Raw genomic sequence first — 14,166 nt, 5'->3', positions numbered from 1 at the left:
CTTCGAGAGGTGAAAGGATTTCTCTACAATGTTTGTACAAATTTTTAAACGGTTCTACAAGTTTTCATTATTATGAATTGTTAAATGGAAAAACTGAAGCCAGGTGCCAGTTGAAAGTTGCACTGGTTTGGTTCTTAAATCAGCTTCTTCCCCGTGTCCTAATTTCTGGCCACCAATGGTTACAGGAATATTAATATTCAATTAATGGAACTCTTCGATTGTCACAAAAGTTGATTAGCACAGTTAATTTCGTTTATATTAATTGACCAGCACAATATTATTTACAATATTTTATACATGCTAATAAAAAACTAAAAAGGCAAGTAAAATGGCTTGTACATAGGACTGGTCTTTATAATTGAAAAATTAAAATTAGAGTAACAAGTGACGAGAATAAAATAAGAAATGGAACACAAAAACAATCGTATCGATAATTAGTGATGGGAATTTTATCCTCAAACTGTATTTTGTAAATTCCGTAGATTCAAATAGAAAAATTTTATTCTTGTGTTATTGTGTGGAATTAACCTTCCATTGGCCAACATGGACGATATCATCCACCCTGACTTTCACACCAACCAGTGTCTAGAAAATTTTTCATTGTTTAACCATTTCTGCTAATTAACAAAATGAAAATTTCGTAATGCAAACTATTAGAATATCAATTAGGCTTCAGAAACTCATGACCTGAATCTTTTGTAAATTTTTGAAAAGCCCTAAGTGGGGGAAAAAAGAGCCCAGGATAAAATCGTTCATGTTAACCGGCAACGTCAGTAAAAAATCACATGGCCGGTGGAGCGTTATTAAATAATACTCTAGTCGAAATTGTAAATTTAAAGTTGCAATTTTTTTATATACTGAATCCAAAATTTCAACCAGATTCTACATTCACTTCGGCCACCATTTCGAATTTATGGTTCAAAGTAAAATTTGCAGTATCAGTTGTTTATGTTATGTCATGTTTTTTTTTCTTTTCGTAAAATCATTTACGCAGAGCACGATTGTCCAGATTTTAAATGAAAACTTCTAGTTCGGTATTACAGCCGTTAGGGTCGTCGCGAGCGGTTCTGAAACCGCGGTAAACAAAAGACAGCCACGCTCGATTCAAAGCGACCAACGAAAATTCTTCCGTGCGAAGATCAGAACAGTTGACAAGCGGCGGTCGTGAGGTACGGATCTGTTCGTCGGAGCGTCGTAATTTCTCTTCGGGCGGTTATATTCGTACCCAAATACGTATTCACGTACTTATAAACGTATATCGAAGTCGATCTGTATGCCTGGAATGTTTGTGAGTGATTAATTCGACGCATTTTAACGCTTAATAGAAGTGCGTGAGACTCGTACGTGTGGTTTAAGTAGTTTCTACGAATTGTGCAGTGCATGGTGGTTGTCGTGTTCGTATATCTTATTCGAAACTTTTTTTACCTATTTACGATGTATATCGATTCATTTTGCGTACCGCGAGTGAAAACAATTGATGTAATATCTTCGTAAATAATTTACATCTAGACGTACGGCAATAATTCTAAAAACTGAAATTCGGGAGATGGTTTTAATAGTTTTTTTTTTTTCTTCTTTCTTTTGTTTCTAGAATTCCGATCCCTGTAAGTTGAATTAATGTTACTTTCTTGTGCTAAAGAAATCTGTTGCGTGCATTATTCGTGGATATAGTTTTTCACACGCAGGCGAGATTAGCGTAAGTTTACTGAAGGGTTATTTTTTTTTTTTTTTGTTTGTTATTTGTGAACGCGAAAAAATATTTTGATCATTATTCGCGAGTGTGACTTTTCGTACTGAATAACTTGAATATTTGAAATCTTCATTCCCGCTGTTGAATAATTCATTGTGAAAAAAAATCAAGTTCAACGACAGGGACTTTGGAATAAGAGCAGATCTACGTACGTGGATGGATTCAGAAAAAACAGATCGTTCGCAGAGTCGGTGAGTTTCATGACTTAATTTTTAAATGAACACATGCTGTAATAATGACAAAAAAAGAAACGACAAAGTACAACGATTATGTGTGAAAATTTGGGGGTTGTAATGATATTATAAACAATAATTAAAAGCACAGAACGGCAAAAAAAACCCTGCTCATTTATTGACTTCGATTCCTGTGGTTTACATGGTTTTTGTTTGACTAGCAGCCACCGGTGATCGTAAATATAAATTGTTTCCACGAATGAATCGCTTAAATGTTAGCTTTGTGAATTAAAAAGATAAAAGTTTGTATCTTAATATCCTAAGCACATAGTTGAATAAACCACACGATACTAATTGCTGTGGACAAACGTTATAAGATATTCAAATCGCCGATTATGAAAGGAGTCTTAATTTCTACTCGACAATCGTTTCTTAGCTTAACTTAATTGGTAAAACATACCGCGATTTGTTAGGATACCAACTAACACGAATATTTTATGCTCCTCTTAAAATGGATTCAACATCGAATCTGTTTCTAGAATCAATATTGTTTTTCAGTACATTCTTCGTCTCTTCCTTCTGGTGACCTGCTAAAAAATTAATTTTTCTTAAAAATTCAATTGCACACCTAGTCAAAATTCACGAACACCTAATTTATTAATCGGTGAATACAATTTAACCCAAATTGTCCGGCTATCTTCAACTTGTTGTACGTACCACAGGCGTTGCCTCCTCCTCGCTGCTTGACGGTCCATGACGTTGTGTTGTTCTCCTGGTTTGCTTTTCATTTGATAGTGACTTATCGTGTAATCTTCTGTTGCTCCTCCTATCATGTGTCTGAAAATGAATATGATATTTCTCCCATAAGATTGGTTCCCACTTTGCATGTAAATTTTGCATCATCTGATTTGGACTGTCGATTACAGCAGTTAAGGTTTAATTATTTGGAAGATGAAATCTGATAGATGATGATGACGATGATGATAAACTAATGCGTTGTCGTTACCCATGAGTGGTGACTGGTTGGCCGCTGGTTCTCTGTTATTTCCGATAGAATTCCTGTATTGCTTGAAGCATTTCTGTTTCTATGTTCATTCTCAAATTGTGACCAGTCTTTTGAGACTTTCGGTGTTCTGTTCAAGTTCTTAGCAGTGGCTTGTGATAACGTTGGTTCAGAGAGCGTTGTTTTGTTCTGTGTTGAAGATAAAATCATTCGTAAAGTGTTTCTATATTATCGAAAAGCTAACGATATGCCGATTGAACTTACAGGTGAGATCAATAACTTTTTCGAAATATTAGAATTTGCCGATGACAAGGTTGTGTCAGGCATACCTGGACTGTAGACTAATTTCTGATCTCTTAGGAAAACTCTTTCACCTTGATAACAAAAGAAATAGTTAAAATTAAAACAAGTTGAGAGTCAATTTTAACGTTTACACAGATTATTCTGAATAATTTTCCGAGTTTGGTTTAAAAATTTTCTACCAAAAACATACCGTTCCAATAATCTAGGCGTGGTAGTATACGACGGCCCCGAGAACTCATTCGCAAGCTAAAATTCTCCGAATCACTTTCAGGCAGTTCATCGTTCCCACGACCGCTGTCTGCAATAAAATTAGACGGAAATAAGTCTGTACGCTTACAATGTATGAAGGGTGTAAAAAATTAGCTCATTTTAGAGTCGGAACATCAGTATGTTGATATAGATAGCTTCCAATTATTGTATTTCAATCTCTAGTATACAAAAGTCAGGTAACGATTACGGCATATTTACCCACTTTACGACGCTTGCGTAAGGATGCTATTCTCTCCGATCTAGAGGGTGTTCCATTGTTATTTGCACTAGCGTTATGCTGATCCAGGTTTATTTTAGTTAACCGAACAGTGCAAGAGTCACCGATTTGTTGGGGTGTCACATTTGGATCGCTCGTATCGAGTGACTTTTCAGGACCTTTGGGTAATCCATTACCGGATTGAACGTGATCATTGCGTTCATTGTTCACGAGTTCGAAATTTTCAATAGGCGTTTCTTTACGATGATCGTGTTTGCTCGAGTCGTGTGTTCTATCTATATTAACTGCAGTAGTCTTTTGACAAGGCCCAATACAAGAATCAATAATCGAAATATCGGAATCAACCTCACCAGATATACCTTTACTTTTATTGACTATTTTTTCATTCGGTACAGCCGAACGTTTTGGTCCTAAGACTCTTCTAAAAGCTTTGTTACCTGGATATGAATTATTAACCAAACCAGTTCTTTCATTATTTTGACCCGCCAAATCCGTATCAGAATCCGTAGTGTCAAAGATTAATTTCTCATTGTAACGACTTTTTTTACTTGATTTCCCTGGACTTTCAATTCTAGACATCGTCGGTGTCCCCAGACATGGCGCTGCCCAATTATCTTTGCGTTTCTGGTGATTACCATCATGTTTCGGAGTCGGTGCCTTGGTCAGAGTAGAATCGCTTAGGTTGTTACGCGAGACGCTTTTTTGCGTAATTGAAGAAATTTGGCTTTTCAGTGATTCCGGTGATTTGCAATTGGTACTTTTATTATTTCTCAACCTGGCCAATTCCTGGCACATAAATGTGTTGTTTTTTGGTGGTAACTCTGGTTCAGATTCGCTGGAGCTAGCCAAAGACAAGGAACTGCAACGGGATATCGTCGCCGCTGTTTGTTTTGTATTTTGAAAATTGGAATTGCTTCTATCTCTCGAGACGTTTACCTTTTCTACGTTGCTCTCATTTACAGAAATACCTTTATCGGATGTAGTTTGGTTATTGTCTGTGCATGACATTGTAAACAACTCATTGATGCAATTGATAGCTTCGATAACTTTTTGAATATATTCAATGGAACAATTTTTATTCATCAGATTATCGACTATGACATCAATTTTCCATTTTGGAATCATGTTGGCAGATTTTTGTAAGACAGGTTCCTCTTTGGACAATATATTTGTACTTGTCGGTTGATTATTACTTTTCAAAAGGTCGACCAGAGTTTGGCTTGTTTGGTCCACGCAATTTTTACCACTGGTTTGCAATGCCTCTGTCATTTTAGCTCGAACACTAGAACTCTCAATTGCCGCTGACCGAACGAATCCGATATCCACATCTATTTCACTTATTCCAGATTCTGGAGCAGTTTCTATCCGTGGTCTGTTCGTTGTTTTTTTTGTGGCAAGCTCGTTAGATGGGACGGTCGATGAGGAAGCTTTAAGTATTGTTTCAGTCTTTGTTGAATTTAAGACTGGTAAATCTGTGATATCGCTTAGTAGATCATCGTCACTATCAGCTATCGGTCTTGGCCATCTAAATCGTTGGCTGCAGTCTGACGCGACATAGCTCTGCCATATTTGTCGGACATTCTCCCAGTCCGTGGGAAAACCGTTGAAAAATTTACCACGAATGTACTCCGGGAGTTCTGTTGAAGGGAAAGAAAGGAAATTTTTTTTAACTTGTGGGTCAATCGCAACATACAGTACGCGATAACGAATACATATATTATTTTGATTAAAATTATTACTAATTAATGACACGTTAAAGATTCCGTCAAAGTTGCTCACCCTCCTTTAAATCGTGTATGTTTCCCAACAGATGATACTTGTGATGCATTACAGAGAGCACTGTCGTTGCATTCAGTCTCTTTTTCACAGCTTTGCTCCGCACGTGTTCTCCGCTGCGTTTAAAATCATATTGTATCAGTCACCCTATTCAAATGGTTTAGAATCATTTAATATCACTTAAGGAAGTTCAACTTGTTTCTCGAGTATCGACGAGTGTTAAAAAAAAATAATCTCGCAATTAATCTGTCTGAATAACGCAGGCCGTCTAGAGAATCGATAAAAAAAAAAAAACAAATATTCTCATACCTTTCCATTTTTCCTTTGATGCATATTTGCCCGTGATCGTTCAATCTGACGATCCAATTCGTGAACACTCTACCATTTCGTTTGGAAGTTTCGTTACTTCTAGTTCCCTCTTTCGGAGATCCACCATTTACCGTCGTGTCATGTTCGGTAAAAGGCGTGTCGCGTCGAATAGAGTTGTCAGAGTTACGGGGACCGCACGAAGCTTTACCGTCGTAGTTGGGTACCGGCGATGTACCCGTAGCGCGATTGAGAGCCTCGTTCGAATTGTGATGGTATTTATTCTGCTTTGCGACTTCCAAAGATTGTTTTTTACGAACATCAACAGCCAGGGATGGAGGTGGCATCATGGCTCTGTCGTTATTCATCTTTTGACTATCCAGACTCTGTTCAATTACCGACGAGGTACCGGGATCGACCGGTCCTTGTGTGTTTAGATTCTTTGACGGAACTTTTCTGAAGTTAATACTCGAAGTTATGACGCTTCCCGTTCTCGACGAGTTGTGCGACGGACTGCAGTAGCTAACGTCGGACAAAGCGCTGTCTCCTTGAATGCTCGATATTACTGACATCGACGATTGAGGAGACGATAATAGTCGCAGCGAGCTGTTGAGTCCTTTGATTTGGTTAAGTTTTAAACGACGCTGTAACTTTTTCAGCCGCTCGTCATCCTGCAAAGCCTTGAACGATTTTTCCTGAAAATTTCACACAATCAGCCGTTTAGGTTTAGATTTTACACGATTGTCACGAAGTTAAACGCAGATGCCGGTGGGTCTGAATTTTAGGTTAGAATCTTACCCGCGTCCAAAGCTCAATCTATTTGCCCATTGAATCAGAATTCAATTCGTATTTACTCACATTTGCAATTAAATCTATCGTAACTGCGCCGGTTATCGACTTAATGACTTCGAAATCGACGAGGTTTGAACTCGTGAATTTATTTAATTGTTACACGGGTTTACTTCAATTAGTAAATAACGACTTTTACCTGCTCTGCCATTTCCAATCACCATTCGTATAATTTGTATCGAAGCTTTTCTCCCTTATTTATGTACACTTGAAGTAGCTCCTTCTCAACCCTTAGCACCACGAATCTCGATCATCGTATAAATACAAATATACAAACATGTACCAACCGTGTAAACTATTCGTACAACTACGATCTTTATTTGGAAAAATTTTAATGCGGGGGAAAAAGCTGGGCTGCGCCGTAATTCAGGCAATATGACATACGCTTCCCCCCTTTTACGACAGAATGATCGATGAAAAATTTAAAGCGCGAACTGTACAATAATTAACAAAAGATTTACAGTGCGACATTGATGGGAAATTTAACAATCAACGTTTTTGTTGGAAAATGACTTCTTGCGATTTCGACGAATCTCTACGAATTCGAAGAACAGGTTTTCTTCTAGAAAAATGTTGGTCCGTCGATCCGTCCGACTAATTCTAGCGATGATCTCGGAAACGGTTCGATGAAAGATTTTTAAAATTACAGAATTTCACGATCAAATAACGGTCATTAAAAATTGTCATGTGCCGTTTAATTTCAACTTTCAGTTATACCGGAAATAAATGAATTTTTCAATGTCTTACCGACAAACGTATACTTTTTCTTCCTTATTAATTTTTTTTTTTTTTTTTTTGTAAATAAACGATTGCGGTTTTTCCCATTTAAAATATTTATAAATCTTTATGTCTTACAAAACTTTTTCATTTTACTGCCAATTCCGATCAGTCTCAGAGATATTTCACTCGACCGTTTTCGAGATCATTGCGTAAATTTGTCGCTACAGACCGACAGATTCTCATCCGTTTTTCCGGCTTGTCTTTTTTTTTTCTTTTTATACTGCCTGCTACTCACTGGGTCGTTGTCAATTAATTATAATAATGCGTAAAGTGTTATAATAGAGTTTTATTTATTCATACGGTCGAACGCCGTGTTACGATAAATCTAATAATACAGTTTTATTTATTTATTATTTATTTATTTATTTATTTATTTCTTAAATATGTACGTGAAGGCGAAATAAGATTATATATCTCAAGTTCTGATCGTCCTGAATTATCGGCTTGCTTATATATTAGTAACACAGTATATCATCCTGTAATGTATATAATATAATATAGTAGGTATACGTATACAGATTTCTACCAGAGTATTTAATTTTATTTTTCTTTCCTTTTGTTTTTTTTATTTTTTTTATTCTCTTAGTACGAGCTGAACAATTTCAATTTCACCATAAGTTTTACAATATATATATGTATATTATAAAGAATTATTACTGCTTTTATTATTATTATTATTATTATTATTATTATTATTATTATTATTATTATCATTGTTATTATTATTTATTTATTTATTAACGTTATTTTTTTTCTTTTTAAAAGGGTAGCCAAGTTCATTATGACATCACTTACGGGTTTTTTTTTTTAATTATTATTACTTCTTTTTTTTTAAAGGGTATATCTATTATATGATTATACAATGTAAATAAACACCAAACAAATATTTATACGTAGGAAGACATTTAGTTTAATAGCGTGATAAAAGTAATGTGAACAGTTCAACAGGGGTGAGTGAAGGGTGGTAAGAGAGCGCAATTAAATATAACGGGTTTGGCTAGTGTAATTCTTTCACTGCATTTTGCTTGTTTTTTTTTTTTTTTTTTTTTTTTTTTTGACTTTCTTCTTCTTCACTATACTCACACGAAGTGAAATTGTATGTGCAGAGTCGTGGGTCGTTGATATTATGCGATCGAGTAGATTCGGGCAGAGAGAGCATCAGTTAATAGTTGAATTGTAACGAAATTATGAAAGTATGTTCAAAGAAAGTTGAAATTTGAAAGATATAATTATTCGTACGCGTGAACCTCGAAACTATATTTAAAACACACAATTATATGTAATACTTGCTATAGATTTTTCATATTATGTATACACATTGTATAGACAATTATATTATACATATAATTATGCATACAATATGTATATGTACATATTTATTTATAGTAATATAATACGCATAATAGTAACATTATATTTGATCCAAACAATGTCGAGTTAATTAACTTAATACTTATTTATTTATCTTTTCATTTGTTCAATTTTTTTTTTCTTTCTTATAATCCCTCTTTACAATCACAAGAGTAACTAGTTAGTTATATATATAATATATATATATATATAACAAACATCGGTTTCATTCGCACTTGTATTTAAATATTATATTTTGAAAAATAGAAGTTACGATTTCGAGAGTTTCAATCAAGTTTTTTTTTTCTCTTTTCTTTTCTTTTCTTTTTTTTTCTATTAATCTAAACAATTTAAATATTATATGTAAAAACATTAAGTTTCATACGCATGTATATTTATTAGGAATTTGAGAATGTGTCTATAAGGAGTTATACGTTATCCGTCCTCCGTACAGGCTCTAATAGAATGTTATTTTATTTTGTTTATTTATTTATTTTTTTTTTGTCGTTTTCTCCGCTTTCTTTTTCTTCCAATTATTATACTGTTTTTCTTTACTTTTTTTTTTTTTTTTTTTTTTGCCTGTCGTCACTACTAGGTTCAATAAATATCATACGCATATCGTACTCGTTCATATAACAGACCGATAGTAAATTTTTTTTTTTTTTTTTTATGGTATTATTATATGTATAACAAGGTTAGCGTGGGAATTGAGCTCGTATTTTTTAACAGAGTGAGTCGAAAACTTGGATTATACGAATAGATCATGTATGCAGGGGTCGCATATTTATTTACGTATGTATTTACATACGAGGTTTAATTTAACGAAAATTTTTATTATTTTTTTTTTTTTTAATCAAAAACGAGTTCCCTACGCATACGGGCATTCATGTAGATTATTACGTACGTGAATCGTGTGTAGAAAGAATCGGGTACATATATATATATATATGTATATAAAGATTTTGTCAAGACGTCGGTTTAAAGCACGATAATTTTATCGTATCGTGCATAGAGTATATTGTTATGAAGTAGGTGCCTACAATGAAAGTTGTAAGAGGTGGTATTACATGTATTGTAAGATCACGTACACGCAATAACAGCATTTGCCAAAACAAGAAGACTTGGAAGACTTGAGACTTTTGAGATGTGTGTTATATAAGAATAGAGATTTTGAATGAGAATATAATATACGGTTCTTTTTTTGTTTTTGTTTTTTTTTTTGTTTTTTTTTTGTTTTTTTGCGGTGCACGTTTTTGACAATACGGGTGTATTTATTTTATCTTAATCAATGAAAACCGATTATAAGTCGTTATATACGGTGTAATTAACCCTTTGAGTCACATATTATTGTGCTGAGTCAACTTTTATAACCAGATAGTATATTTGTACGGTCTTCGGGACCGCCATATTGGATCGGCCACGTTGAATTTTTTAAATACCATTTCGGATTCTTAATCAGCGATCCCAAAAACTCACAATTTCTGTAAAGCATTTATACGTGTGGATGTGTAACTTACCCCGGAAATGAATCATTCCTTCAATTTTCACGATTTTTTTTTTCAATCAATTCGTTTCCAACAACAATAATTTACATTAAATCGCAATTATTAATCACGAGTATTGAAAACCTGTTGGTACACCATCGGAAATAGCAAATAAAAAAGCGAAAAAAAAAGTGGTGAGAATACTTGTCACTGTGACTCAAAGGGTTAGCCAGTGTTTTATACATTACGTAATTAATACCTTCAACGCGGGTAGAGATTTTTTTTTTCCATTTTGTTTTTTTTTTTTAATTTTTTCATATTTTTATTTAATTTTTTTTTTTTTTGTTTTTCGCAGCTAATCGCAAAGTTGTAACGTGACGATATAATCTACGTTAATTCGAAAATACGTCACCGGTGTGACCGGTTTTGGCAAACGGGGTAAAATTCAGGGTGCGTTTGTTCGGTGTGTCATTGTGAGTATTATTTATACATCTATTCGTGGATCATTGGATCATTGCCGCACTCACGAAGGGATGGATGTATTGTATTGCCACTGAACCGATTGACTCTTAATTAATTACATACGTAATGTCCCTTTAATCCTATTGTATTATACGTATACACATACGTATATACACACACACACACACATATATATATATATGTGTGTAGGTATATATTCATATCTGCATAAACATTGTACACAATTATATATTAACGGTACATGATATGTTCAAGGTAAACACAAGCTATGTTTGGTGGTAGAATACTTGATTTTTTTTTTGTTTTTTAATTTTTGTTTTGTTTTGTTTTTTTTTTCACAGGGGAGTTTGGGGCAAGTTATGGGCGATATTATTAAAACGAGACTATCATTTAAGTAATATTTATAGTGCGATATATCATAGAATTAGGATACTTTCAAATGATTCTTATTTTATTCACAATTCGTACGCCAATTTTGAGTGTAACGCGAAAGAATGTACGTTGAAATTTGTTAATGGTGAAACGGTTAATTTGTGATTTTTTTTTTTTTTTTACTCCATTACCAAGTTCCGCAAGCTTCTTTATAAAGGGGTGGAAATTTAAAGGAGGGGGTCTAAAATCATACCTATTTTTATGAGTCTTTTCTTTTTTCTTTTTTTTTTTTTTAAAGAAAGTGGAAAGCACTTGGGGCAATTTGAGTTTGAGGCCTTTATTATTTGTAGTTTGAGGAAAGTTTAAAAATTTTTTCACCGAATTTAATTAGAAAATGATTGAATAGCGCAATGTGAGTGAACGAGCACGTTTTCCAAATCGGTGGCGCAGATTCCTCGGTCAATTTTTATCCGATCGACTTGAAATTTTCACACCATCTTTAAAAACATGTCGATCGATTCGAGCTCGTGGCTAGATTTTCGAATTTCAATCCCAGAATATTTTTTACACAAATTTGTTTTCGACAATCTTTCGGTCGAAAAATGGAATTTTTTTGTTATTCGTTATCGTATGTATTTGAAGAAAAAAAATTTGTCCTACATTCGGGCCACGAGATCGAACCCGAAAAGGTGTTTTTGACGCAAGAAAATTTTTCCATCTCCTACAAGTTGGACGGTGATGTCAGGAGATGAGCCAACGCAAACGCCCTCGAGTTATTTTGTTATTAATTTCGGTGAAAAAATTCAAAAATTTTCTTGAAACCCTGAATAATAAAGCCCTTAAACTCAAACCCCCCACCACCTCCCTCAAGGCGAGAAAAATTTAGGTCGCTATTGATTACCCCGTTTCGCATCCGCAAATTTGACGGTTTTTTTTTTTTTTTTTTTTTCACGAATTCAAATTTTTCTCAAGTAGATGTCGACAAAGATGATCGATGACGATGATGTAGATTTATTTTACGGGGCTGTGACGATTGATCCTTGGAACGCATCGTCCGTAAATTTAATGAACATGTTGCCACACTTGTTCCATTCTCCCCCCTTTTACACTTATAACAATGTTTCAATATTGTTTTATTAATTCTATTATTGATTTGCTCGCGCGGTTTAGGAAAAATCAGTCACGATACAAACTGATTTTAATTATACACGATAATATACGAGATCAGGAATTAATACATACCTCTGACGTGTAATGCACAATGCATTTTATGTTACGTTATGTAATGTTTGTGAAAAGACTATACACTATATATGCATACAGTATAATGTAGTAGATATAATATCATTTTCTTTGTATATCGTATAGTATATATATATACATGTTTAATATATGTATATATTATGTTCTGAAATAACTTTGTTCCTTCAAATTCTCATAGGTATAGCAGAATTATACAAGTTCAGAGATGAATAATTCAATAGGAAGAAAAACGTATTAATTTATACTTTCTATCACTGCTCCTTCTACCTATACTGTATATGTATAATATACATTATAATAGTGAAATTCATAATAATATAATATACGGTGAATAGATTCAACTGTTTTTGTTGGAGTTTTTTTTTTTTTTTTTTGTTTTCCTTCGTATTGGTTTTTTTTTTCTTTTTCTTTTGTTTTTGCTTCGTCATTCTCGTTATATTAAACAACTACTGCTGTCTGCACCGGATAATAATAATAAATATTAAATATATTATTTTCTTCACTAATACGCTTATTTTATTACCTATTAATTGCTAATAAACTTCTACCACGCGAACTACATACCTACCATAAGTGTATACGTATAATATTAATAACAACAACAAGAACAATAATAATAATGATAATGATAATGGTAATGATAATTATAATAATAATAATAACAACAATAATAAGAACAACACGATACAAGTGCGCGTAAAGAAAACGGTCATCTATACATACAATAATTCATTTTTAACGAATCGATCAAACAATTTGTAACATCAACGATGGTCAATAGAGAAGATCGCAATATATATATACATATATGTGTGTAGTTTTAATTCAAAGATAAAAGAGAAGAAAAATAAAAATGAAAGAAACGGAAGAATCAAAAAGAAAAAAAGAAAAAGAAAAAAAAAGCATGAAAGAAAAATGGGGGGTGACGAACTCGTACAGTAATATCTTTGTATACGTATACCCATACCAATGACGGTTCAATACGCAATTCTGGAAGGCAATGGTATATATAGGTATATATATATATATAATATATATATATATATAATAACCCGTATGGTATAATAACTATACTGATGAGGTAAATGCATACGTATAGTAGGCATGTGTACATACAACAATCTAAATCGGAGACGTCTCTCCGTTTTGGTGTTGCTAATATAACGATCAATAATATAATAGTGGCAAATAATTGTAATAGTAACGACAACAACAACAACAACAACAATAATAATAATAATAATAATAATAATAATAATAGTAATAATAAGAACAACGATAGTGGTAATGAGAATATAACCCAATGCACGAGACTCGCGTAAATGCGTGTTATTGTTATACGTATTATGCACTATAGTAGACTTGTATATATTATGTATAATAAGTGTTGTTGTACATGTAGGTATAGGTATTTTACAATTGGAATTAAATTGGCAATCGACGATCGACGGTTCGTACTATACGAACCTGTTGTTGGCAGACACAACGCAAAGACTGCACTTCGTTGCGTCCATAGAGTTGTATTTTATGTGTGTGTGTGTGTATACACACACACACACACACGCATACGTGTATATATATAGGTGTAGGTATTTGGATACAGAATCGAATAAGAGGATGATTAAATGTGCTGAACGAACTCGGGATTTAGGAAAGAGAAGCCCATGAATTCTGTTTGATCCAAGTTCATCATGAACAATTTGTCGGTCGGCGTGAGGTCCGTTTTTTCCGATGTAAATTGCTTGTCGAAGTTGCTCACGTCCTTCCTGTGTTTCTGATAAAGCAGA

The 14,166-nt window shown here is 33.7% G+C and overlaps 2 protein-coding genes across 10 annotated transcripts in view; both read right to left on the bottom strand.

Annotated features, from left to right (window-relative positions):
* Positions 1 to 2,062: 2,062 nt before the first annotated feature.
* LOC124301849 (uncharacterized) lies at positions 2,063 to 7,003 on the bottom strand. Of its 5 annotated transcripts, none has more exons than XM_046757354.1 (9): positions 6,787 to 6,999; positions 5,802 to 6,493; positions 5,496 to 5,608; positions 3,698 to 5,353; positions 3,420 to 3,527; positions 3,191 to 3,300; positions 2,930 to 3,115; positions 2,604 to 2,760; positions 2,063 to 2,513 (listed from the first exon to the last, which is right to left on the bottom strand). In XM_046757354.1, the coding sequence occupies exons 1-8, from the start codon at positions 6,796 to 6,798 to the stop codon at positions 2,623 to 2,625; spliced, it is 3,015 nt and encodes a 1,004-aa protein (XP_046613310.1). In that variant the 5' UTR covers positions 6,799 to 6,999; the 3' UTR covers positions 2,063 to 2,513; positions 2,604 to 2,622. The 5 variants fall into 5 exon arrangements, with proteins under 5 accessions (XP_046613310.1, XP_046613308.1, XP_046613309.1 ...); XM_046757352.1 differs by having other exon boundaries at positions 2,641 to 2,760; positions 6,787 to 6,998; XM_046757353.1 differs by having other exon boundaries at positions 2,063 to 2,510; positions 2,641 to 2,760; positions 6,787 to 6,998.
* A 1,482-nt stretch (positions 7,004 to 8,485) lies between these two features.
* LOC124301850 (protein kinase C, brain isozyme) overlaps positions 8,486 to 14,166 on the bottom strand; it is a 48,529-nt gene continuing 42,848 nt past the window's right edge. For all 5 annotated transcript variants that reach the window (XM_046757360.1, XM_046757358.1, XM_046757357.1 and 2 more), the window contains one exon: positions 8,486 to 14,153. In XM_046757360.1, the coding sequence (XP_046613316.1) occupies positions 14,001 to 14,153 (153 nt within the window). In that variant the 3' untranslated portion in view covers positions 8,486 to 14,000. The remainder of the gene's footprint in view (positions 14,154 to 14,166) is intronic.

Source organism: Neodiprion virginianus, chromosome 4 (assembly GCF_021901495.1).
Source record: "Neodiprion virginianus isolate iyNeoVirg1 chromosome 4, iyNeoVirg1.1, whole genome shotgun sequence".
In the NCBI taxonomy this organism is placed as follows: domain Eukaryota; kingdom Metazoa; phylum Arthropoda; class Insecta; order Hymenoptera; family Diprionidae; genus Neodiprion; species Neodiprion virginianus.
This window is presented reverse-complemented; position numbering and strand designations above follow the sequence as displayed.